This window comes from Phytophthora infestans, genomic scaffold (assembly GCF_000142945.1).
Source record: "Phytophthora infestans T30-4 supercont1.4 genomic scaffold, whole genome shotgun sequence".
Taxonomy (NCBI): Eukaryota; Oomycota; class Peronosporomycetes; order Peronosporales; family Peronosporaceae; genus Phytophthora; species Phytophthora infestans.
Window position 1 is genome coordinate 3161081 of NW_003303755.1, and position 24171 is coordinate 3185251.

Consider the following 24171-nt stretch of genomic DNA (forward strand, 5'->3'; position numbering starts at 1 on the left):
ACTAGCAAGCAAAATAATAGCGTCATTTGTACGGGAATGTTCATTTTGTTTAGGCGAACAACCCTCGATGACGCTGTGAATGGAGGCTACCGTAGTTGATGGAGAGATTGCTCTACATGTACTTCGATGGAACTAGGCTCGCTGCTTTCTCGCCTCAAATTGATGGAACCGGGTTATGCAAAGTTCGGTTCATAGAAGTTGTCCGCCCTGAACTTTTGCGCGAAAGCGCAACGTGGCGTCACTGGCACCAACTCATTTGCGTCGAGAATGTAGTCTTCTTTGTCATGGGCATTGGCCGTTGCAGTGCGTAAATCGCATATCCAAGCGAATAAGATCTCGCTTGACAAGAAACGGCTGTGCGCCACAGGGACTCAACTTGGCTGCAGTTTCGCGCGTCAGTGGTCTGGAGACCAATGAGGGTCCCCATTCGCGTAAAAAATCCAACTGGACCGTGCGCTGGCAACGGCAACGCAACGGGGCGCGTACGGCGGTGAGCACCGGTTTCTATTGACGAAGGCTATCTAGAAGCCGACGACTGCGGTTGCAGGAACCGCAGACGGTCGAGCCAGAGCCATCCACGCCGCCAGTTTGCGCATAGCGATATCAAGATTGGGGCATACCGACTGAATGAAACCTTCAATAGCCTCCAGAGACGGGTCGTCTTGCTGCGCAAAAGCAGAGCCAGACGAGAGCGTGAGATCAGCGTTTCGGTGGCACACTCGACGTATAATAGCTTACCATGCTCTCAATGAGATAGAGTGCGAGGTCGCCCTTAAAGTCCACGAATGCCAGTCGCGCGAAGAGTTCTTCTGGCGCGCGACCGAAGGCTGAGCCTGGTAAGATTGCTACTCCCGTATCCTGCAATAGCTGTGCACACAACTGCTCGTCAGTCGAAATGCCTTTTAAAGCGAGCGCCTTGCGGTGTCGTCGGAAGCACGGGAACAGATAAAATCCGGCCTCGGGGACTTGAACTTCGACATCCATCTTCTGCAATTGGTAAGCGAACCAGCGACCGATAAGCTGCAGCGTTTTCTGGCACTTGCGCTTATACGACGCGAGCTCGACGCAACTATTAATATAGAGAGAGAGTAATCACAGGAAGGTGAGACGTTAGGTCGATGATTTCTGGAAGTTGCCTGCTCGAGAACGGAGGACCATGCTACGTACTTGGGAATGAACGCTCGTCGCGCGGCATGCTGGATAGGCGACGCTACCGAAGTGTATGTTTCGGACGCCATGACAAGCATACTGCTGCGTAACCAGTCCATGCTAGGCGGGAACAACCAGAAGCCCATACGCCACCCTCCAGCGCCGCACCATTTGCTCAATCCTCCCGAAACGATGGTTCCTTCGGGGTAGTACTTGGAAAGCGATAAGTGTGTCCCGGAATGATGCAACTCCGAGTAGATTTCGTCTGATACGACGAGGATCCGATATTTCCTCGCAACCTTGGCGAGTGCCTCCAGCTGGTAAACCATGAAGACATTTGATACTGCGTTAGTATGCGGACTTCTATTTTGCATGGGACAAAGAGAGCGACACACACCTCATCGGCCTGGTACGCACAGCCAGTTGGATTGGACGGACTGTTGAGAATGAGAATCCGAGGGGCATCTATTGAGAAAGAGACAAGGTGTTAGCACAGCAGTATTCTTACTTGCAGATGGTATCAGTTTCTACCTGGGTCTTTCGCACAATGCGCTTCCAAAACTTCTGGCCGAAGCACGAAGTGGTCCTCTGCGTGTGTTGGCAGCCACATCATATTTCTGTTGAAAACACAATTAGAGGCAATCTACAGCAACAAAGTGATGGCCACAGACACAAAAAAGAACTGACCCACCTTCCAGCAATAGCGGCTTGTGGCGCGTAGCTCGTACAACTCGGGTTTGGCAGCAAGAGGTCTCCATAGTACACGGTCTGCAGCACAAATAGCAGCTCTTTGGTGCCAGGCCCCACCAACACGTCGTCTCGCGAGTAGTTTATATGCAACCGATCAGTCCCCCACGCTGCAATATCATCACAAAGCTCTGGTAGCCCTGCAACCGGCAAATAATCTCTTTGGTGCGAATTGGCTCTGCAAACACACAAAAAATATGAGCCTCAATAAATTATAATCTCAAATGTCTCTGAGTATACCGTAATTCGTCGACAATGCATTGTGGGATTGGGAATGGCGACTGGCCCAATCCCAACTTGTAAATGCACTTGCCCTCTCTAATCATCTTGTTGCTCAGCTCGTCCAATGCGCTACCGGCCGCCGTACACAACATCCGAATCTTGCAGTTAATCACCTTCCTCGGTCCTAATTTTTTCCCCAAAACAGCGTCAACAATTCTTCTCAACCCTGACACCTGCTGTGATTCAAAACACCGCTCACCTTGACTGGGTGTGTCCAAATGACTCGCTGATCGCTTGCGGCCAGTAAGAACAACAATCTGATTCTCCTGGTTCTCCACTACATTAATTTCCGCAACATCCTCACTACTTGTGTCGCTCTGGACGTTGGTATCGGCAGAAGCAACTACAGCAGCCTCCTGTTTGACCTGCATATTGCGTTCGGAGACCACAGAACCTAAAGCTTCAGACGCGCGTCGCTGCACGCGGCGCTGCAGAGTGGTCCGCGGAACATCGAACTTGCGCGCTGCTTCTCTCAGTGACATGGAGCCGCTCTCCACAGCGTCGACGGCTGCTTCGATCTCAGCCGACTCAGTCGCGTGTCGAGCCATTTTCACAATGAGAATCAGGAATTCTCAGATTTTGTCCAATGATTTTCCAGTGAAATTGAAGTGGGCATCTGATAATTTATCTTACATTTTACCCAAAAGACGTCGGATGGCGTGGCGAGCGAATAATGCGAAGGCTGCAGCCGGCCGTGGAGCGCCCGCGTCGGTACCGCGCGCCAAGCCGACCATGCAGGCCATTGCGGAGATCGAAAAGAACCGCGAGGACCGGCGGCGCGCCATGGCGGCGGCCAAGCGTGAGCGTGAGCGAGAGAGTCAGATGAACGAGAAAATGGGTCATCCAGGGGACGTGGACTTCCAGCGCATGATTAAGGCCTTCCGGGAGCAAAACAAGGACAAGAGTCGGCCGCACGCCGAGGCAGGAGATACCAAGATCACAATATGTGTGCGTAAGCGGCCGGTGAATGTCAAAGAGGTCAAAAAGCATGACTACGATGCCGTGACATGTCTCAACCCCATGGCTATCGTGCACGACTGCAAGCTGAAAGTGGACGGCATCACCAAGTACCTGGACAGTAATCCCTTCAGCTTCGATCACGTACGGAAGCGCTTGTGAAGGATGTAAACAAATTACTGAGATACTGTGTTTTGTTGTTGTAGACTTTTGATGAAAACGCGACCAATGAGAGTGTGTACATGCACACTGCTCAGCCACTGGTCAAGTTTATATTCCACGATGGAGGACATGCTACGGTGTTTGCGTACGGACAGACAGGAAGTGGCAAGACACACACGATGCAAGGGATACAGAGTCAGATTGCGGCTGACGTGTTTGATCAAGCGGACGAGTTCGCGAGACGTGGATATCCACTGGATATCTGTGTGAGTTTCTTCGAAATCTACGGCGGACGCTGTCAGGACTTGCTGCATCGACAGGTACTGACGATTCGTGAAGATGGCGCCGGAGAAGTGCAGATTGTGGACTTGGAGGAGGTGCAGCCGCAGAATACCGAGGAACTGCTGCAAGTGATCAGCAAAGGCAACAGTCTTCGTACAACGCATGCCACCGAGGTCAACGATGTGTCATCTCGCTCGCATTGTATCTGTCAGATCAATCTTCGCGAGAAAGGAAGTGGTAAGGTCCATGGCAAGTTGTCTTTGATCGACCTTGCCGGCAGTGAACGAGGCGAAGACACGAAGAATCATAATCGACAGCGACGAATGGAATCGGCAGAAATTAACCGGAGCTTGCTAGCTCTGAAAGAGTGTTTCAGGTACGTCTGACTGTGATCCAGTATAGATGTTACGATGAGTATCTCTAATCGAGTGTCGTCCTCATTTTAGAGCGCTGGACAGCGGTGGTCGAGGCACTCACATCCCATTTCGAGCTAGCAAACTCACTCAAGTACTAAAGGATTCGTTTGTCAATGCTAAGGCGAGGTACGTGGTTTGTGTAATTGTCACATCGAGGGCATCTAATGAAAAGGATGCTGGTACCGAAAGAACCGTGATGATCGCAGCAGTCTCGCCGTGTGCTTCGTCCTCGGACCATACCCTCAACACACTTCGATACGCCGATCGAGTCAAAGAGAAACATGTTTCAGCGGATGCATTCGACGAGAGGAATGCCGACGTGGAACCTGTGGATGTCGAGGATGTCCAGTTTGAAGAAGGTAAGTCCTTAGACTGTTGTTGTATTTGTTACGACCGGTATATCTGAATTAACATTAATGGTTGACGTAGATTTTGACGATGGCGAGGCGCAAGATTTGGATGACGATGCCGAAGAAGAGTATGACGACGAAGAGGAATATTCACACGGAGAGGAGTCTGACGAGGATGACAAAATGCATGGAGACAAGTACAATGCCGATGACAAGAGAACCGACATGCAGACGGATTCTTCAATCCATTCTCGTGGGGGGCCTGGTTTAAATGATGACTTGAGTGTTCTCCGCCTTAATCAGCGACGCCATTCCAGTACGTTCAAATACATGTACATGTAGATGGGAGTGGGATAAATGCTGATTCGTACTCATGTTGCTGATGACATCAGATAAAAAGAGTGGCGATCCGGTTCAGGAAAGTTATCCAGAAGGAGCGTGGCAAGGAGTGGTACTGGTCATTTTTGCAGGCTACTTGATGCGTCACCAGAGCATGATAACAAAGTTGTTGTCTCCCGTGCAGGTTCAAACGCTGTATGAAGAGCAAGAAAGTTTGCTCAATACCCACATGGGCGCAATTCAGGTAAGTCGTCGGATTTTCACTTTTTAGGTAGTCCTGCTAACTAAATCGTGGTTGTTATCGGTTATAGGAAAATGCCGAGCTGCTCACTGAAGAAGGCGCCATGCTAGCAGCGATTCAAAATGATGACTCAGCGAGCATTGAGCAGTATGTTTCGCGTCTTGAAGAGGTACGAAACAATTGTTTAAAACTAGCACACTTTTTTTTCTAAGTCAATCTATCAACTGCAACAGATACTAGCTCAAAAGGCACAGACGATCAGCACTCTTCGTCGGCAGCTTGCTGCGTTCCGTCAGCATTGTGAAGGTGAGGAGGAGAAGGCAATTGAGTCGCCGCCAAAGAAAGTGGTCGTGCGAGGTGGCCTCGACAATATGAATCCAAGTGCAAAATAGAGTTTTTTGTACTTTAAAGCTCCCATAAATTCGCTTAAGTTCGCATAAAATGAGGAAAAAAGCGTTCTTGTCAAGAGCTTACCAACGGAACTCAAATGAAGATGATGCAGCGCAGGGCGGCGACTAAACTCTTGTCACGTGCTTTAGCTGCCACAAAGGCGCAAACCACGCGCCTCCCATCGACTTTAGATGCCTCTTTGTGTAGAGCTGCAGCGCAGATGCAGTTTAGCCAGGCTATACGATCGCTGACAGTCAACTCAGACTCCAGCTCTACGCCTTATCGATTCGCAGCTATTGCTGGGGCTGCAGCGCTCGCCGGGGCAGTGGGACTCACTGTGGATGCAGCGCAATCGGAACCAATTCCAGACAAGAAGCACGAAAAGGTTATACGTGTTTATTGTTGAGAATTTGGTGGTACGACACTTGCTGAATACAAGTACTCCTTATTTTTTGCTGTCTTTGCAGCGTTTTGAGTATGCTGAAGCGGTAGATACCATCCGCCAGCAGGTATCGGAGTTCCGTACGACTCTTAAAAGCTACGAGACTCGTATTCCCAAGGCTTTTCCTATCAAGAAAATTGGAATTTCCAGGATCCATGCCCCCAATGGCGTATCGACGATTCGGATTGAGTTCGCGTGCCCGACGTTCGTTGATCACGAAGCAATCTTAGGTCGGTTCTTGCTACAGCTACAGAAATTATCGACACCTGGTTCTCGCCAAGCAGTCGAGGTGATGCCGGCCCCGCAGGAAAGCTCGACGAAGAAGTCAGTCGTCGAGTCGTATCAACAACCCGCTGTGACATACGTGTACGCTAATGGCTCTGGGTCGTTCCAGTTTTTGCGTGATACCTCGTCGTTGCAAGCGACTTCGAAGTTCGTTTTCTATAAGGATGAGTTCCTCACGCAAGGCGAGATCGACGCCGTCGTCGGTGCCTACAAGGAGATTTACTCGTACGCGAATGTGGACGCGTTCTTCCGTCACGATCTGGACCAGCGCCGTAGAAATGCACTTATTGGACGTGGTAGGAACTCGACTATTGCCCCTGCCGCCGCAGCTGATAGCAAGGTATGAAGTTGATGATCTTTTGTTCTGCTTGTTGTTTATCTGAAGTGTATCATTATGTTCGCAGGAAGAGGCGATTCAGCAGCTACAAGGTCTTGGGATTGATGTGTTTGAGCCAACCCAGAACGAAAACAGCTTGACTTGGGATAGCTTGGTACGTGGTGATATCGGTCGTTTGGAAGTTGTATATCATGTTCCAACACGGATTCCACTGTAGGCTGGGTACGAAAAAGTGAAGTTGGAAATTGAAGATACAGTCGTATTAGCACTTCAGAATCCAGAGCTGTACGAACGCATTGCGCAGAAAACTCGATGCCGCTATGAGAGCAATCGTCCCCGTGCTGTGCTGTTCGAAGGCCCACCGGGTACCGGCAAGACTCTAAGTGCTCGTATCATCGCACAGCAAGCTGGGATTCCCATGATCCATATCCCTATCGAGAGTGTCGTATCCAAGTGGTACGGTGACAGTGAGAAGAAGATGTCGGCAATCTTTGATGCGTGTGAAAAGCTGGATGGTGCCATTATTTTCATTGACGAGGTAAGTGCCGCTGGCGCTTGGATATCGATTGCTGCTTTTTAACGTAATTTTGTTGTTGCATTGTGGTAGATTGATGCACTTGCTGGAGATCGTTCCGGTGGTACAATGCACGAAGCATCTCGCCGTATTTTGTCAGTTCTTCTTCAAAAGGTGGAAGGTTTTGCCTCAGCCAAAAAAACCACCGTCGTGTGCGCCACCAACCGGTACGCTCGGTGCAAAGTGTTCTGAATGATGCTGGAGGTTGTTAATCTGTTGGTGTCGTTGATGGTTGCAGGAAGCAAGACCTGGATGCGGCGCTAATTAGCCGTTTTGATCTTTCCATTCGCTACAACCTTCCTGACGAGAAGACCCGCCGTGCTGTGTTTGGCCGGTATGTCTTGTATGGAGATATTTACATGGAGCAGGTCAATCTTGTCCGCTGACACTGTTTTCTTATAGCTATGCTAAGCAGCTCTCAGACGAAGAACTTTCACAGTTGGCCGCCGTGTCCTCGCAGCTCTCGTGTCGAGATATTAAAGAGGTGAATTGGGTTGGTGATAACTGAAGTCTGGTATGATCTGCTTACCCTTGTTCCGGATTTTCGAATAGATTTGTGAGTATGCAGAGCGCAAGTGGGCGTCGAAGGTCTTGAAGAAGGAAGAGACAGCAGAATTGCCAACGCTGCGAACCTACATGGAAGCTGTGAAGATCCACATGGGTGGGATCTCCAGTCACGGACCTCACCCTGACGTGTACGAGGCGTAAGTGCTGTGAATCATGTGGAGATGGTTAAATAAAAATGTTTCTCGGCCTCAGTCTCGACTGTCTGCTGATTGCCCATTAAGTCGAGTTCGCACTGGTCCTTAGAAGTTCCTGGTATTGCTGGTTGAGCCCATTGCCCAGTTTCTCCACGAGTGACTCACTGCGTTCTTTTAAATGAATGCGCATGGGTGAGGCATATTTAAGGGGACGAGGGATCACAGGACTTCCACTTACGCAGTATGCTTTGAGCGATTTTCATAAACTGGAGAGCTTCAGTGGTGTCTTTACCGCGCTGGCACAGCACGCCCTTCATGCATGTAGATTAGTACAACCTCGGTTTTCTTAACAGCGTGCTTACAATATACTGCGTACAATGTTCCAGGCTTTCGCAACAAACCACTCCATTTCGAGCTCCGGGAACGCCACGTCCAAATTATCAATGAGCTGAAGTACGTGCTCGAACCACTCCTGGGCTTTCGTCTTCGATTCCGCGAGTGTGATAAGCCGTCGTAGTAAATAGCACAGCTTGCTTGAGTCGGGTGATCCCTCTTGGATCAGTAATTGGAGCCTGTAATTTGTTGGATACGCTTAGGGTAGTAGCGTCGTTAAGTTTTACCATAAAGCCCATACCCATAGCTGAAAACCTGTCCCGCTAGAGACCGATAGCTGTCTCGAACCTACCCATATAAAATATTGAGGGTGGTGATTGTAACTTGTAAGTTTTAATTCTGGTTTTTGTAAGTGTTACCTCGGTCGCTTCATCAAACTTTGCTGCATACAGCACTAACTCTACATAGTTGAGCAAAACAGGAGTGAGATCAATTAAAGACGGTATCCATGATAGCCTAAGTTTCATGCACCTCCAATCTCGATAAGCTGAGAGACACTAAGCTGTGTCGCCTTGCAAATTTCGAGAATCGTTTCTGTATTTGCATCGAAAAGCCTCAGCTTCACCGATACCAGTGCCCTTGCCTGACAAAAAGAAACAAAAAACTTAGTGAAAACCGCTGTTACTGCAGTATCAGATGTATTGTACCAGGTAGCACATGACTTCGTCATCAAAAGATGTGTCTCCACTTTGAACGCATCCGGTCCGGTTGATCACTTCAATAAGTCCCAACAATTGGCTCTTGTCCAATGTTTCAATTTTCTTCATGTCAGAACTCACTGCAGCTAGCAAGCACCTCTGACTTTGCTGCGTGAGCGGCGATGTTTCTCCGTACAATTTGTCGCTCCGTTCTGCGATGTTGGCTGCCATCATAAAATATCTTGAGTCTTCAGTGCTTTTGGCGATGTCAAAGCTGATGCCAAACAGTTATCAGCACCTACACAAATGAAATGTAAGCTGCTAGCTATCGTACCTCATTCGAAAGAACCACTCGAAAATTGAAGGAGGTCCGACAAAGCTTTCATCGTAATCGACTGTGTCAGATCTTGACTTTAACAGTAGCACGTTGGCGTAGGTCAGGAACTTCTCGCCGTAGGAACCTTCGGCATTATCACTCGACCCGACTTGCTGTTGCTGCGTGAACTTAGTGAATGCGAGTTGAGCCGCATTTTGTAGAAGTACCCCAACAGGCATTTTTGCCGTAAAGCTGTCGTCAGTCTCCATGACAGTATGACACAACTCGTCTAAAATGAGCATCACAATATCTTGTCTGGATGAGCCAAGATTGTTCGCTAGCTTTCCCATGGCTAGCAAGTCATCGATCTCGAAGTCATCTCTGGCTTTCAGCTGCTCCAAGATGTGCGTTAGTTTTTCTTCTGATACTTCCGTAATTGCTTCAATTGCCACTTGAAACACAGCAAGTTGTGATTGCTTCGAAGGCTCTATGGCAAGAGCCTTTTCAGCCCAATCTAAAGCTTCAGCATTACGGCCCAGCTGGACGCACGAGCGAGACATGACCCTATAGAAAGTTACTCAGATCAACACTACTCGTAGCTCAAACACACAGCTAAATCCATGGTTACCTCATGTACATTGCTCGATCTCGTGCTGATGAAACCGTAGTCAACGCTGCATCTGCCCACTTCAAGCAGTCCTATGAAACGTATGTATCGAGCCAGTGAGTATTACCCTCAACAATACCTTTGATGCTGGCAAATACCTCGTGTTGGTTTGAATTCAGTGCCTCCTGAAGAGCATCAAAAATGGTTTGTCGGATTCTCTGGATGTGTTTGCTGTCGACTAGTTGACCGCTGCTGTGTCACAAACGGCAGCATAAGAACTGACACGAAATTGAGAATCCAGGAGATTGTACCTCTCTGCTTCCAGCAACGAACTCCCAATGCGCTTCAGCTCCTCGATAGATTCATGGCGTTTACCCTCGACAAAAGCAAGATTGCATGCGATATCCACGTTGATAGCGAAGTCGGCATCCCCATAGTTGCTGGCAAGCTCTCGATAAATATCCAAGCCTTTGTCGGAAAAGGAGAATCCTTCGGCAAAGGTGCGAGCTCCAGCCAGGGAGTCATCAAAGCTGTCCTGTTCAAACAACAGTTGAAGCAGTCTATGTGCTTTCTCAAACTGTTTGTTGTCGACGTAGAGCTTGTTCATGAGTAGCAATACTTTGCTATCGCTGTTGTCTGGAATTAGCTGGTAGCATGTTTCAGCTCGTTCCACATCTCCAGATGCACACAGTGACTGTAGCAAATTTACTAGCAACTTCTGCTTGAACGATGTGATCAGCGCAGAAAAACTCTCATCTTCATCGTTTTTAAGAGATTCACCGATGCGCAGTGCTTCTTCGGCAAAAGACACTTGTAGATCGTGGAGGGTTGCACGTCTGTATTCGTCGCTCACACTCGTCATAAGATCAAGCAAGCTGCTTGCATACGAGGGTTTGTACGGAGCTAGCATCTTTAATTCATGGAGTGACGACACCATATCTCGAGAATCGCCCGGTGAATAGTCTGGCCGTTGTGTAAGCAACTGGAGCGTTCGCACACGGTCCATCCAAAAGTCCCATAAATCATCCAAAATTTCTTCCAGCTCCAAGCCTTGTTTGAACTTGGTCAGATGTGAAAGTCCGATGCGAGACCATAGCTGCATCGAGGAGGAGAACGATTCCTCCGCCAAGGACAAGTATTCCTCGCATTTTTCGCAGTCGATCGATGCGCTTTCCAGCATGAGCATCCCGACACGACCATACGAGCGTAACACGTCGACGCACTCGTCCATGAACTGCGTATTTTTATTCTGCGCTTCATCATCTTTACTGCAAATCAGCGACAGTCCCATGATCTTCGCGGCCACAAACCGTGTGAATGCTAATGAATATCGCGAAAAACTTGGCCGCTGTTCGTGGGTTTGCTTATCCTTCTCCAACTGAACGAGAACTCTCATTGCAGCTCGTGGTGCGTTGTATAAATCCACTCCAGCGTTAATAAGTTGTGTCCCCGACAGCTCCAACACTCGCTGCCTGCCGAAGTCTGTAACAACGCGTAATAATTCCTCCAGCTCCCGGCTCAAGGCGACGATGTCCTCTGTTGAAGCGTCAGATGCACGAGCGAGAAGCTCCGCTGCGCTCTCCACGCGCTTCAATATTGCTGACGCGGCTTCTTTCTCCATCTCCTCGACCGCTTGCTCTCCACACCACGAATTCCGCACTGAGATTGGATATCGCGTGGTGCAACTTGACCATCACTCCTTCTTCAACTTGCCATTTGCTGGAAAAAATAATGATTTATTGTCCAATTAAAGCACATTATTGTATTGTAATTGTGCAACAAGTATGCGAGGCAGGAGCATGTTCGCTGGAGCAGTGGCCGCAGTGGCGCTGGGTACCGAGCTCTGCGAGGCGGCGCCCAAAATCGACATTAAGGTCATCGCTCGCCCACGACCGGAAGAGGAGGCCCCGCCGGTGCTGCTCCCCATTCCGTCGCGCGATCCTTTCCCAGCATTCCAAGGCATGCGAAGCGCTACTTGCAATCAATATTCATCCCCAAAGGACTAAGCTTCTGTTTTATTATGCCTTGCAGGTCCATTTGTCGATAGCCTTGAGTCGGTGCCGTGCCTTCGTGAGGAGAGAGAGATGCAGGAGGGCAAGGCGTGAGTGCTTGGTTCGCATTTCACCATCTATCTCCATTAGATTCAGCTAATCAACGTTATGACAGCTATGTTCTGGATCTCTGTCTTCTTGCGAACGTGACAATTGAAGCGAAGATCGAGAAGAACATCGAAGTGGAAATGGAAGTGACAGACGGAGTGCCGGATGATTCAATAGGGACCGACGACGTGAGTGAAGTTCCTGACACGACGGAGGATGGCGACGATGATGCTGAAAAGTTGGTAGACCCAGTGTCCGAAGAGAAGAAGGAGCCGGAAATCCCCACTATTCTCGGGTAAATTAGTGATGACTTGCACTCATAGACTGGCCTGACAATCCCTGACGCGGTTTGTAATCCACTTGCAGCATTTTCCGTGGTTGGCAGATCGATCCTATCACTCTGAACTACAAGTACATGGTTTACGACGATGGTGACGATTGCAAGGATGACGACCATTACTCCATGATTGTAGAATTGATCCCTTCCAGTAACCCGGAGTCAGACACGAAACTATACGGACTCAAGAAAACCGGTATGTGCACGTTCAAGGCGTCACTGCTTACCTACGTCCCAGATGAGGACCGCCATGCAGGTGAAGGGATTCACACGCCTGGTGTGGTAGACATCAGCGATGCAGAGGCGTCTTTGCCAGTAATTTGCGGGAAAATGAAGTGTCGATACGGAGATATCTCGAAGCGAGTGCGTGATTTATCGGAGCAGGTACGAAAAATGTCGGTTAACCCAATACATGCTGATATAGCTAACGAGTGTGACCACTCTTTGCGTTGTCAGATACGCGGCGTCCAGTCCACTTTGGTACAGGGATCATATTCAGTGAGCACTCTTTTCACCAACATGACGCTGGAGGCGTCGAAGAACACACTGGAATCTGCAACACAGATACTCGAGAAATCACTCGAACTCTTCAATGACATCGAAGATCTGCAGCGAACGATTTTCTAGGACGAGAAGACGCGGCAAAGAAGGAAATCGCTGAACAGGAAGCGGAGCATCAAAAGAGGGAAGAGGAGAAACGAATTCAGCACGATAATTCCGCTGCTAGTAATACTGTCGACGACGAGGTTGTGGAAGAACGGGGCCAAGTGACAGCGGAGAGCTGATCAGCAGGTACTTACGATGAGGAATACATGCGTTTTCCTTTGTTTTTGTTCGTTGGCCAAAAAAAGATTGTTAATGTCCGACAGCTAGCGAGAGTATGCAACACCGATGGAATGACCCGTGGCTCTCTTTTCATCAATTTAAGGGAGTCGAAGCCCAACATGCAGCACTGTCAGTTCGTCGAGAGGTGTTGAAAAATGAGCTGCTGCGACTGCGTCACCAGCAACTTGTTGGGGCTCGTAAAGAGCAATACGAGGAATTGAGGTATCTGCTGCAAGTGCAGTAAAGTGCACGGTCCTGCATTGACCCAATGGCACGCATTAATTCAGCCGTGTATTACAGAGCTCAAGTACGGCTGCTAGAGCAGCAAGTTCGCCAGTACGAGGTGCGCTGAGGTATTGTGCTTAAACAACTACGACAAAGTAACAAAAGCTACCTGTTTCGTTGCTTAAGACACTCAATGCTGCGGACACTGGTCCCACTTACAGCAATAACTTCGGGACTACGGATCTTCCTCTGGCACAAACTAATGAACAATTGCCAAGATCACGTGAAGCTTTGATTGCGAAGCTGGTGCAACAAAATGAGCAGATCATGGCATTACTGGTTCCACGACAAAAGTACGTATCTGTCTACTACTACTGTAAACATCATGCACATGTAGTCCACATGTAGTATTTTACAGGTACATGCTGATGGCGTACCGAATTCTTTAAAGGCAACTAACCAAAAGTCATCGTATGCAAGCCCTCCCAGCAACACTAGTCCACATTCTTTATCAGCGCAAAACGCTGAAGATGAGAAGGCAACGCAAAAAGAAGTGTCGGCTAAGAGCCCTCCACCACCGTTCCAGCCCACAACCTCTCTGTTGTGGATGCCCGAGCTCGAGTGGACAGATGAAGACGAAATTGTACGTAACTTTGTCGTTGACGAACGTGATCGAGCGCCATCTAAAACTGTTTTTTAGGCCCTTGACAAACTGGAGAACGACGCAGATGTCCTTCCTGACATTCCTGGAATGGATGATGTGAACGCCGCTGGCAATGATCATGACATTGGTAAATCGACGAACAGTGCAACAAAAGCTTCGGATCAGAAAGCACACGACCGCCTCGAGAATCGAAAGAAGCTGGAGACATTCCTTAGAGACTCACTCAAAAGTGCAGGCGGAGGCGCCTTGAGAAAGCCACGGTGGCGTAGGCTGGACGCGACGATATCTCTCCATTTAAATCTGAAGCTGAGGCGATGGAATCTCTTCAGATCTTCCGCTCAGCTGTACGCTGTGTCTTGTTCGTGGTAAATCTGAAGAAAACGTTGATGACAAAGAAGGTGGAAGAAAAGGAAAGCGCGATGAGAGTACGCTTTCTGTGTCTGCTTTGTACTGTAGACCTCTGCTCAGCTACTTACAACCCTTTTGTTATAGGACTTTGAATCCATGTTGCGTGTTTACTTCGATGCCACTCGTATGTGGTTAGGAAAGGTGGTAAGAGTGCATTTGCTGTCCCTACTCCAGGACGCGAGCTTAGACGTGGATATCAGCACGAGAGGTAGTCGTACGGGCTTTCGTCTGCGAGGCTTCGCAAAGAAGTTTGGTGGTATCCTCGCTCGTCGTCCGCCCACATCAGCACAAGCGCTTGTCAGTGGCGAAAGTTTTGTAGATCCGGTGAAGATGCTAAAGCTCAAAGTGCGGGCGAGAGGAATCCTTCAAGCACTGAGCAGATAAGAAAGAGGTGCCCACCGGTATCTTGGACTTCTGAAAAAGGATTTCTAGTGATGGTGTTTATTTCCCACCCAGTGTACGTTAATCTCCTATTGCTATTATACTTTACTTATGACAATACTTTACTTATGACTGATTTGCCTGCGTTGTCGTTGAACAACAGTACCAACTATTCAATGAGGAACGACAAAGCCTCGAGTTTGATTCTCTCGGTGCTACTCGGAGAATGAACGATGGTCACGAATTTCCCCGATTCAACGTTGTGCTGGTTAACTTTCTCCTCGTACGGATCCTGATACCACATGTGGTTTTGCAACCTTGGAATGTGGCCATTGGATCAAGGAACATCGGAAAGCATACAGCAGTGAATCTGACCAGCTTGGCTACGCTGCTCTACTGTGTCTGCAGGCAGCTGTCACCATTGCCACCGCTGGTGGGGCATTCAGAAGCATCGTTTCTGGGAAGACGGCGATCAAAAACAGCGACAGCCTCGCAGTCAAGTCCTGCACAAAGTGAAATCGACCCGGTACCTAATTCAGCTGAACTACAAGACGACAACCGTAGTGCTGAGACTTCATTTACGTCCATCGACGACATTGGATACCGCCTCACGTCCGACAAAAAATTCCCCAGTAACGATCCTCAAGTCGTCCAGGTTATAAAGGAACATCATATTATGCTGCAGGAGGTATTGAGCCGTCTCCGCTCTCAGCTCCACGGCTCGCGTGAATAGTCAGCAACAGAAGAAGAAAAAAAACATACTGCAGTAAATGTAGTATTGTGTCTGCTAAGCAAACATCCCTCTGTTAAGTCTTAAAGCAGATATGACCTGCCTACCATCGCAAATTAGTTATTTTACAGTGTTCGTGACTGCAAATATCAGGAAAGGCCCAAGAGAGCACTTAATTGTTGCGCAGCCAGTTGGTAAGTGCGTACTCCTGCCGGTCGTTGTTTGCAACGCGCTGCTGCTGACCCGAAGATCTTGACTGTGAGTTCAGCAGGTTCTGCATGCTCGGAATTTGTTTCTTCCTAGGCGCAGACCGCGACTCAGCCTCTTTTGGGAGAAAAAAGTTGGTCAACTTACCAGTTTCGTCGTAGCCCCGGCGACACACCTCCGCCTGGAATTCAGCCATCTGTATAGGAGGCTGACTTGATGGCGTCATGTTATACGCTCCGTACTGGTTCGGGTTAAAGTTGCTGCGTCCAAATGTCTGCCGTGAACTCGGCGGTGGACGGACCGATACGTCTGAATAAGCGTTCGCGCGGAACCCTGCCGATTCTGAACGAGGGGTGAACCCTAGAATGTCATCGTTGAACTGGTTCTCGAAGAATGGCATCGGATTTGATGCTACGGACGAGGAATCAACTTTGCGCTTCTTGCTTTCCACCGGCGGCTGGAGTCCCGTTCCAAAAGTCGGATACGCGCGTTTGCTCTCAAATGACACTGAAGCTGCACTTCGAGCCTTGCTCTTTGCCACTCTAGCGTTGCCTCCTGTTTGTTGCTGTGCTAATTGGGGCTGCGTATTCCTCAGCATCTCTTTGAGACGCATTTTTTCTTTCACCACCTTCTCGTATTGGTCATGGCGGAACTTACACGCCTTCTTGAGCGCCATGATCAGTTCTCTCGGGTTCTGGATCTCCTCCTCGAGTGTCGATGCGTCGCATGTCTCCAGATATTTGATAATACTCTGGTTTACAGTTGATCTGCGCGCTGCCTCCGTTTGACGCGAGAGTTCCATCTGGTACCTCGCCACTTTGGTCAGTAACTCGTTCTTCGTATGTTCCAATCCTCCGACACGCTGGGCTAGTGAGCGCTTATCAACCAGTAGCTGCTCGCTCTGGCTGCGTAGACGCTGCAGTTCGCCCACGAGTCGCTCTTGCTGCTTATTTTGCCACTGGATGCGCTCCATGAGCGTATTGACACGCGAGCTGAGCGCCACGCTGTCTCCTGAGGCTTCGACACGCTTAGTCGTCTGTATATTGCCATCCTCTACCTCGCCAACATTCGGTACGTCGAAGTAAAGTGCGATGAGGTCGGCGTCGTATGTGCTGCGGCGGCAAATGGGGCATTGCTTGTTGAACTGTAGCGCCTGGATGACGCAGGCGTGGTGAAAAACGTGTCCGCACGGAGCAGCCACCAGGTTACTGCGCAAATCTTCGAGGCAGATATGACACTCTTGGTTCGAAGAGGATGCCATCGCGGCAAATTCTTCGCGTAGCTCTCAACAAGCTCTCTTCGAATGGAGTTCGGTTTTCTGCCTGAAAAAAAATAACAGCTGGCTAACTTCTCAGATTGTTTTAGAACTCACTTACTAAAACCTAGACTGCGCGGCTATCCAAATCTGTAATGTCAATTATTGTCTGGAAAATTAAAACAAAACAAGATCATTAATATTTTGCAATATAATTGATTTAAATCACTTTTTACGTGCACCGGAGCCGTAAAAACTTCAAATCAATTTACAAAAGAAGAAATGTTTTTGACGAATCAGTTTCGAGACGTTCCCTGCCAATCGATGGTGCGCAGGCTCCCCCCAGTTGTTAGACTCGGCTAGTCCTCTTTAGTTAAGTTTAGAAGACCAACGCAGCAAAATGGTATGTGTGAAGGAGAAATGCTGCTGTCGTTAGAGCTCATGGTACATACAGGCAGACAGACAGAAAGCTAACACAAGACATGTGTGTCTTTATTCACAGCCGAAGCAGATCACCGACATCCGTGACTTCCTGCAGAAGGCGCGCCGCAAAGATGCCCGCTCGGTGAAGATCAAAAAGAGCGACAAGGTCGTCAAGTTCAAAATCCGTTGCTCCAAGTACCTGTACACGCTTTGCGTGACGGACACGGAGAAGGCTGACAAGCTCACGCAGTCCCTGCCTCCTGGTACGACGCTAAAGCTCTGGGTATAATCACAACAGCAGAAACTGACCATGTTTCAATTGTTTGACATCTCACAGGACTCCAGCGCAAGGATATTTAGGGTGTGACAACATGCAAGTGCGGCGCATAATAAAGCTCGGTCTTCTTAAGCTTTTTCAACGTTGGACGATGGTGGTAGATCTGCTGTAGATGAATATCAACAGGGGATTGGCCTTGGCAGGGCCTTACAGGTTACAACAGGGGCATCTTTCGTAACAGCTTCTCTCTCGATCCGCTTGCTGACTTGTTGGACGGACGGACGCTGAGGGAAGCTTGGGAAGTCACAAATACCATCTACTTCATCCGGAGATCGATCGCTCTGTGTTGTTTGGAGATACCGTTTTGGCTCCTTCGTATGGCTCGCATTAGGTCTTCGTTCAGCATCTTACTGCATGTTTGGTCCGAACTCGTCGACATTACATGTAGATTGCTGAGATCTTATGCGCCAAAGCTCAAGCTTCCAAGGTAAATTTGATATGAGTTGAAGCTTCTGAGTAACTGCTACTGGTAGAAGTACTGTAGCGTAATACATGTGCATGTAAAAGTGTTATGCGGCGGATTATTCAGTCTACGTCAGGAGGCAGATGACAAACTATTGACGCCAGAACATGAGTAAAATGTGATAAGACAGGAAGTATTGCCACCGTTTTAATGTGCTTGTACCTTTGACACGGGACAACAAAAGTTGTTTGGCCTGTCAACCACTGCACACGCGAGTGAGCAAGGGCCCTCTTGGCTCTCGACGCTGACTTTAGCAGGCCTCCAGCTCTTTTTCGACACCACCTTAAGCTGAGTTCTTGCGAGCGGGCGAGCGACCAGCGGCCGGTGAGGCTGATCTGGAGCGCGAACGGCGCGGTGAGTCCTTACGCGCAGCAGGCGAGCGCGAGCGCGAGCGACGGCTCGGTGAACGGCCACGAGCAGGAGAGCGAGAGCGGGAGCGACGGCTCGAGTCTCCCTCGGGGGCAACGCGCACGTAGCTTCCACGGAACTCGGTGTCGTCCAGCTTCTTGACGGCGTCCTCCATGTCCTCCTTGGTCTGGAACTCAGCGATCCTGAATCACAGATAGCCACACCGGGCACATGTCAATTTCAGCAGCAGGGTACACTCTAGCAGACGAGATAAGGGAAGCACTTACGCCGAGCCATCAGCCTCGATGTTGCAGTAGGTGACCTCGCCACCCGTGCGGAGAAAGTCCTTCACGTTACGCCAGTCCACATCACGCGGCAGGTCCGTCACACGCACACGGAAGTCAGTACGTTGGGGCGGGTTGCGACCTGTTAGTTCAAAGCACACAAATTTGTAAGGTACGGGCTCACACCACTGCCAAGGAGAGAAGTAGTTGGGGCTTACCACGCTCGAAACGGTCACCACCACGGCCATGGCGGTCATCGTCTCCACGACGGCCACCGCCACCGCCGCCGCCTCCACCATCGCGACGGCTGCCACCACGAGCCAGCTCAACACGAATTCTGCACAAAGCACTCAAGACATCAGGCTATCTGTAGTAGTTTCACAGGCAATCTGAAGCTTCTTACCGTCCACCCAGGAAGTCACGGCCGTCCATGGAGCGAATAGCATCATCAGCGTCACGCGGGTCTTCGAAGTCCTAGAAGAGGTGAGAGGAGCAGGAATTGGGAGGACGACGATGAAGAGGCGTTGGTTGGTATGATTTAAAATCGGGGGCGAGGATGAGGATGAAGATGATGGCGCGGGATGAAGGCGAGGCGAAGCGCAGCATGATGGCACGTCGGTTATCCACCATGTGGCGAATGAAGCTCTCTCTATCTCTTCCTCTAGCAGTAGAAGGAATCTCCGAAGACGACGGGGAGCCCACAGCAGTAGCAGCAGGCGACGAAGATGTCGACCTCACCGACCCGGAGATGGGAAGAGCTCAACGAGCGAAACCACAATCATCACACAGGAGACTCGACAGCGGCGGTCAAAGTGGCAACGTTCAACATGTATACACACTGGTATAGTACACAAATATACAAATAACACACACGTTGCCACCAACAGACCGCCACCCTCCGACTGCTTGGACACACGTCGATGACGCTCTACCGGCACAGGTAGGGTGGAGAATAAAGGAGGAGGAGAAGAGGAAGAAAGAGCGAGATATCGCGCGCCATCATGCAAGCGATGCACCGCGCCGAGAGGGAAGAAGCAGCTCAACTCACCACGAAAGCGAAGCCTGGCGGGTTGCGGGCCACCCAAATGTTGGACACGTGACCGTAACGGCTGAATCCGTCCTGGATCTCGCGCGAAGTAGCGTCGCGCGGAAGTCCGCCCACGTAAACACGAGTGCCCATGCTGCTGATCTGGTCTGGGGAGTCTTGGAGCGAGGGGGTCAGTCTGCGCCTTGTTTGGTGCGGACGGACTGGGCTTTTTCTGTTGTGACCAGGAATTAGAAGCTGGTGTGCGCCACACGACCAAGCAATGATTTATCCAATCATGGACCGTTTTATTTAACAGCTGTTTGGTGTTTGGTACATCGTTACGTGTGGCTGGTAGAGCCACCGCTGCCGCACAATTGGTCATCTTCGTCTCAAGATGCTGTCCGCCGCTCGTCGCCTGCCGACCACCGCTGCGGCTCGTCGTGCTGCCATCTCGGTAGCTCACCACCGTGCTCCTCGAGCTAGCGCTGAAAATCAAAGTCGCTCATTTTTTGGACTCCGTGACTTGTTTTTCGGCGCCAAAAAGCTGTCAGAGGAGGAAGAGGAAGTCGCTAAGACAGTCACAGCACATCAACAACCGAAGCCGACGGAAACCAAAGAGACTCAGACTCAAACTCAGCAGCCCAAGAAAGAGAAGGAGCTGGTGGTCGGCAGCTTAGATGCGACTTCCTACAAAGTGGGCAAGCTTGCAAAGCTCGCGGACGGCGCCGTGCTTGCCTCGTGTGGTCGCACAGTACTGCTTACGACTGTCGTAAGCGGCGATCACCATGGCAACCCGTCAGTCAATGGCGGTTCCACCCAGCGCGACTTCCTGCCACTCACCGTGGACTTCCGTGTCAAGTCACATGCTGTGGGTCTTATCCCAGACAACCAGAAGCGCCGCGAGTTCACCGGCAGTGACGAGGAAGTGCTGCAATCCCGCGTGGTGGACCGCGCCATCCGTCCGCTTTTCCCACGCGACTACTGCGAGAACACACAGGTGCTAGCGACCGTGCAGTCGTACGATCCCAACAATGATCCGCTGGTAGTGGCAGTTAACTCGGCGTCTGCGGTTCTGAGCATGTCTGACATCCCGTGGGACGGACCGGTTGGCTGTGTGCGTGTAGTTGAGGTGGATGGACAGCTGGTGGTCAACCCGACCGCCCCACAACGTGAAGCAGCTACGATGGACGTCCTGTATGCTGGTACAGCTGAGCATGCCATAATGGTGGAAGCTTCAGGTGACGAGGTGACGGAGGCGCGTCTTGACGAGGCATTGGATCTGGCACACACCAATGCCGTGTCGGCAATCGAAGAGCAGAAGAAACTAGCAGCAGAACATGGCAAGACGAAGCGCGAGTACTCGCCGCTGTTCATTGCGCCGGAAGTGTGGGCCAAGGCGGAGGAACTGGGACGCGCAGATGCTGAGGCGTTGATCGCCAGTGGTCGCGTCAATAAACTCGCTCGCCAGGAAGGAGAGCGTGAAGTCTACAACAAAATGCTTACAGGGATGCGTCAACACTTCGCTACCGCGAATCCTCCAGTGGACGACGCTGCCATCCAACGTGCAGCTCACGACACGTTCCAGCGTGTGCTGCGTGAGCGTATTCTGACCATTGCGAAGGAGACGAAGAAGAACAAACCCGTGCGACTCGATGGTCGTCCGGTTCGCATCGTGCGTCCGCTTGAGATGAAGGCTGCAGTGCTTCCTATGGCGCACGGTTCATCTCTATTCGCTCGTGGTGAGACGCAGACGCTGTGTTCTGTGACGCTGGGGCCTCTGGAGCGTGGCATTCGTCTTCGCGGTGCACTGCACGAAGCACGTGAACAAGCAGAACGTGATGCTCCCGCACCTTTCAAACACGCCATGCTGCACTACGAGTTCCCGCCCTTCTGTGTTAACGAGACCGGTCGTGTGGGCGGAACTAACCGCCGTATGATCGGCCATGGTGCTCTGGCCGAGAAGGCTGTGCTGCCTATTCTACCGTCGATCACTGAGTTCCCGTACACTGTCCGCATGACATCAGAAGTGGTGGGCTCGGACGGCTCGTCCTCCATGGCTACGGTGTGTGGTGTTTCCTTAGCCCTCATGGACGCCGGTGTACCTGTTCGCCGTGCCGTTGCAGGTATCGCCATCGGTCTCGTTACTGCTGGGGACCCGTTTGCTTGCCAGGAAAAGCGCATTGAGGAAGGTAATTACCAGTTGGTGACCGACATCCTTGGCTCTGAAGATCACTACGGCGATATGGACTTCAAGGTGGCAGGCACGACATCTGGTGTGACGGCTCTGCAGCTGGATGTGAAACTTCCCGGCGGTGTGCCGCTTTTCGTGCTGAAGGAGGGACTGCGTGAAGCCAAGCACGCTCGTCTGCATATTTTGCGTCGTATGAGCAACGAATTGTCTGAGCCGCGCACAACTCTGAAGTCCAGTGGCAGTGCACTTCCGAACGTGAGTATTGAGTGCGTGATCGCCACGAACTTGATTGGAGCGCTGATTGGAGTCGGAGGCAGCAACATTCGCGATCTGGAGTCGCGTTTCAACGTCTCGGTGAGCATTGTGGATCGTCGTGAAGGTATTGTACGTGTGGTGGGTGCAGCTGGAGACGCGGAGAAGGCTCGCGACTGGATCCAGACTGAACTCGCTGGATTTGCCAGCTCCGGTCCGCGTGGGAGCAACGGCAACGACAGTAACAGTAGTCGTGACAATGACAGCCAAGGCTCCAACAAGGACCGAACGTTCTTCTTCCGTAAGGGAGAGCGCTACACCATGCACGTGAAGCAGGTTATGGACTTCGGTGCCATCCTTGAGGCTTCTTCTGGTCAGCGTGGCTTCGTACACATCTCGGAGCTCTCGCGTGACAAGGTCAGTAACATTCACGACGTCGTGTCGGAGGGACAAGAAATGGAGTTCGAGTGTCTGCAGGACGGAGCATCGGGCAAAATGTCGCGTCGTGTGCTGCTGAATGCCGACGCTAGCGAGGACGCTTCCTCTTCATCGGAGAACTCCGAGCCGACGACGCCACGTTCGGGTCACCACCACACACGCCGATCATCAACACCTTCTAGTGCGTCGAAGCGTCGTCCTAAGAACTCTCGCCGCCCGCGTACTCAGTCCAAGTAGATAGATAGACTTGTTCTGTATTGGTTTAGAGCTCTCAACAGAAACAAGAAGCAATTGAAGAGAACCGAAAGATTTGGGTATGAATGCATTGTGTAAATACATGAATATGATTCGCTGATGACTTGTAGCATTCCTTTATCCTGCAGGCTCTGAGGTTGAATTGCTAACTCTGCAGCACCACCAGCTTCTGCTTCTCAATGGACTGCAATTTGATCATTTCCTCGACAGCGCGCACGTCGTTCAGCTTATGCGCAAGTACGAACATTGTCATTCCTTGGGTCGCTTTCTTCACTTTCTTTAGCTCCTCGCTCATATTCCATTTCGCTTCAACCAGTAGTAAAAGCAATCATGGGTCAACACTGGGGCTGCTCTCTTAAAACGGCATGGAGTTATTAGAGCTTCGAGTGCGAAAAAATGCAACGAAATTACCCCAATAATGATCATGGCCACTCCAATGGCAATATAGTCGATGAGCAGCGATGGAAAGCGAAGACAGCTCAAGAGCTTGGAGCAAAGACTCTTGGGCAGCACACGCGGTGGTCTTCGGTCCAGTACGCAGCCCACTCGGCTTTGAAGGTGACAGGAACTTCAGCGATAGGTTCGCCATTGCATCCCTTGACATTTATGAACGAGTAAGTTGTCGATGGTGTGCTTTTGCCAACAGCAATCGCGACGTCACCAGGAGTCACAATACTCATTCCTTATGAATGACGGCCTGGACTGAGCCTTGTTCTTGTTATGTAGCGGAAAGGTGAAAAGTGAGCATGGTGCGAAGTGATAACAATGCTGGTTAACTATGCTAGTGGTGACGTAGGGTTCGTCACGGGGGGATTGTTCTCCATGTGTCGATCGCTTCTAAGAGTAGGAGCCATTTAAATGTAAATACACTTAAATGTCAACTTTAGGAAACTAATCAGGAAGTAACGTAAACACGTAAGTGCCGGGCAAAAGGCCGCGACAGGACTGCGGTGTCTGGCGAGGCTGCTCTTCTCTGCTGCTCTCTGATGAGCGGCAGGCGTCAAAACGCAAAGTGTGGAGCAGCCTCCGCCAGAACACCGCTGTACCGCAAAAGTAGATTAGTATACAAATAGCAAATAAGTCAATACTAAACTCTAGATAAATGCACTCTCGTTTGAGTACACCATCTTGGCAGCGCACAGCCAACGATGTCCTTGTGCATACAGTCCTTGGTATAGTCCTTCGCCATTGCACGCATGTGTACTCAGTGTAGCCGGTTGTAGTGCAGCCGCAAGCTGCACTGCCAGGCGCATGAGTGTCCTTGGGATGTGTCTTTGCAGACACTGGCAGTGGACGGTGGCTCGTAGATGGGGGCACCGGACACTGGCAGACTGCAATGCACTGGCGCTCGACACGCAGGTAAGTTTTATAGCTCACACTCCCACTTGATCTCGGCGACGCACTTGGAAGTCGA

The 24171-nt window shown here is 50.4% G+C and overlaps 11 protein-coding genes across 11 annotated transcripts; 6 read left to right on the top strand and 5 right to left on the bottom strand.

Annotated features, from left to right (window-relative positions):
- Positions 1-22: 22 nt before the first annotated feature.
- On the bottom strand, positions 23-2528 carry PITG_03755 (aspartate aminotransferase, putative; the record flags this gene model as incomplete). The annotated part of the gene is made up of 8 exons (XM_002906755.1): positions 23-665; positions 739-1069; positions 1180-1466; positions 1547-1614; positions 1681-1766; positions 1841-2074; positions 2137-2302; positions 2378-2528. 7 exons carry the CDS (start codon positions 2268-2270, stop codon positions 522-524), a joined length of 1284 nt encoding a protein of 427 aa, XP_002906801.1.
- A 294-nt stretch (positions 2529-2822) lies between these two features.
- PITG_03756 (kinesin-like protein) lies at positions 2823-5136 on the top strand (the record flags this gene model as incomplete). Its single annotated transcript, XM_002906756.1, has 8 exons — positions 2823-3279; positions 3342-3955; positions 4026-4121; positions 4185-4354; positions 4425-4661; positions 4738-4796; positions 4869-4928; positions 4996-5136. The coding sequence occupies 8 exons, from the start codon at positions 2833-2835 to the stop codon at positions 5134-5136; spliced, it is 1824 nt and encodes a 607-aa protein (XP_002906802.1).
- A 285-nt stretch (positions 5137-5421) lies between these two features.
- On the top strand, positions 5422-7661 carry PITG_03757 (ATPase; the record flags this gene model as incomplete). The annotated part of the gene is made up of 8 exons (XM_002906757.1): positions 5422-5700; positions 5792-6382; positions 6447-6533; positions 6597-6917; positions 6987-7120; positions 7192-7287; positions 7356-7437; positions 7506-7661. 8 exons carry the CDS (start codon positions 5422-5424, stop codon positions 7659-7661), a joined length of 1746 nt encoding a protein of 581 aa, XP_002906803.1.
- Positions 7662-7913: 252 nt separating this feature from the next.
- PITG_03758 (uncharacterized protein) lies at positions 7914-10899 on the bottom strand (the record flags this gene model as incomplete). Its single annotated transcript, XM_002906758.1, has 8 exons — positions 7914-7950; positions 8056-8226; positions 8843-8959; positions 9020-9565; positions 9630-9700; positions 9767-9860; positions 9920-10244; positions 10389-10899. The coding sequence occupies 8 exons, from the start codon at positions 10897-10899 to the stop codon at positions 7914-7916; spliced, it is 1872 nt and encodes a 623-aa protein (XP_002906804.1).
- Positions 10900-11387: 488 nt separating this feature from the next.
- On the top strand, positions 11388-12671 carry PITG_03759 (uncharacterized protein; the record flags this gene model as incomplete). Its single annotated transcript, XM_002906759.1, has 5 exons — positions 11388-11567; positions 11640-11709; positions 11775-12002; positions 12074-12428; positions 12501-12671. The coding sequence occupies 5 exons, from the start codon at positions 11393-11395 to the stop codon at positions 12669-12671; spliced, it is 999 nt and encodes a 332-aa protein (XP_002906805.1).
- A 2102-nt stretch (positions 12672-14773) lies between these two features.
- PITG_03760 (uncharacterized protein) lies at positions 14774-15280 on the top strand (the record flags this gene model as incomplete). The annotated part of the gene is made up of 2 exons (XM_002906760.1): positions 14774-15042; positions 15112-15280. 2 exons carry the CDS (start codon positions 14774-14776, stop codon positions 15278-15280), a joined length of 438 nt encoding a protein of 145 aa, XP_002906806.1.
- A 169-nt stretch (positions 15281-15449) lies between these two features.
- On the bottom strand, positions 15450-16798 carry PITG_03761 (uncharacterized protein; the record flags this gene model as incomplete). The annotated part of the gene is made up of 1 exon (XM_002906761.1): positions 15450-16798. One exon carries the CDS (start codon positions 16743-16745, stop codon positions 15450-15452), a length of 1296 nt encoding a protein of 431 aa, XP_002906807.1.
- A 265-nt stretch (positions 16799-17063) lies between these two features.
- PITG_03762 (60S ribosomal protein L38, putative) lies at positions 17064-17771 on the top strand (the record flags this gene model as incomplete). The annotated part of the gene is made up of 3 exons (XM_002906762.1): positions 17064-17066; positions 17242-17445; positions 17523-17771. 3 exons carry the CDS (start codon positions 17064-17066, stop codon positions 17550-17552), a joined length of 237 nt encoding a protein of 78 aa, XP_002906808.1.
- A 297-nt stretch (positions 17772-18068) lies between these two features.
- On the bottom strand, positions 18069-19854 carry PITG_03763 (pre-mRNA-splicing factor SF2-like protein; the record flags this gene model as incomplete). The annotated part of the gene is made up of 5 exons (XM_002906763.1): positions 18069-18513; positions 18598-18736; positions 18813-18931; positions 18998-19068; positions 19643-19854. 4 exons carry the CDS (start codon positions 19024-19026, stop codon positions 18246-18248), a joined length of 555 nt encoding a protein of 184 aa, XP_002906809.1.
- Positions 19855-20015: 161 nt separating this feature from the next.
- On the top strand, positions 20016-22739 carry PITG_03764 (polyribonucleotide nucleotidyltransferase, putative; the record flags this gene model as incomplete). Its single annotated transcript, XM_002906764.1, has 2 exons — positions 20016-20198; positions 20241-22739. 2 exons carry the CDS (start codon positions 20016-20018, stop codon positions 22737-22739), a joined length of 2682 nt encoding a protein of 893 aa, XP_002906810.1.
- Positions 22740-23236: 497 nt separating this feature from the next.
- On the bottom strand, positions 23237-23437 carry PITG_03765 (uncharacterized protein; the record flags this gene model as incomplete). Its single annotated transcript, XM_002906765.1, has 1 exon — positions 23237-23437. The coding sequence occupies one exon, from the start codon at positions 23435-23437 to the stop codon at positions 23237-23239; it is 201 nt and encodes a 66-aa protein (XP_002906811.1).
- Between the last annotated feature and the right edge of the window lie 734 nt (positions 23438-24171).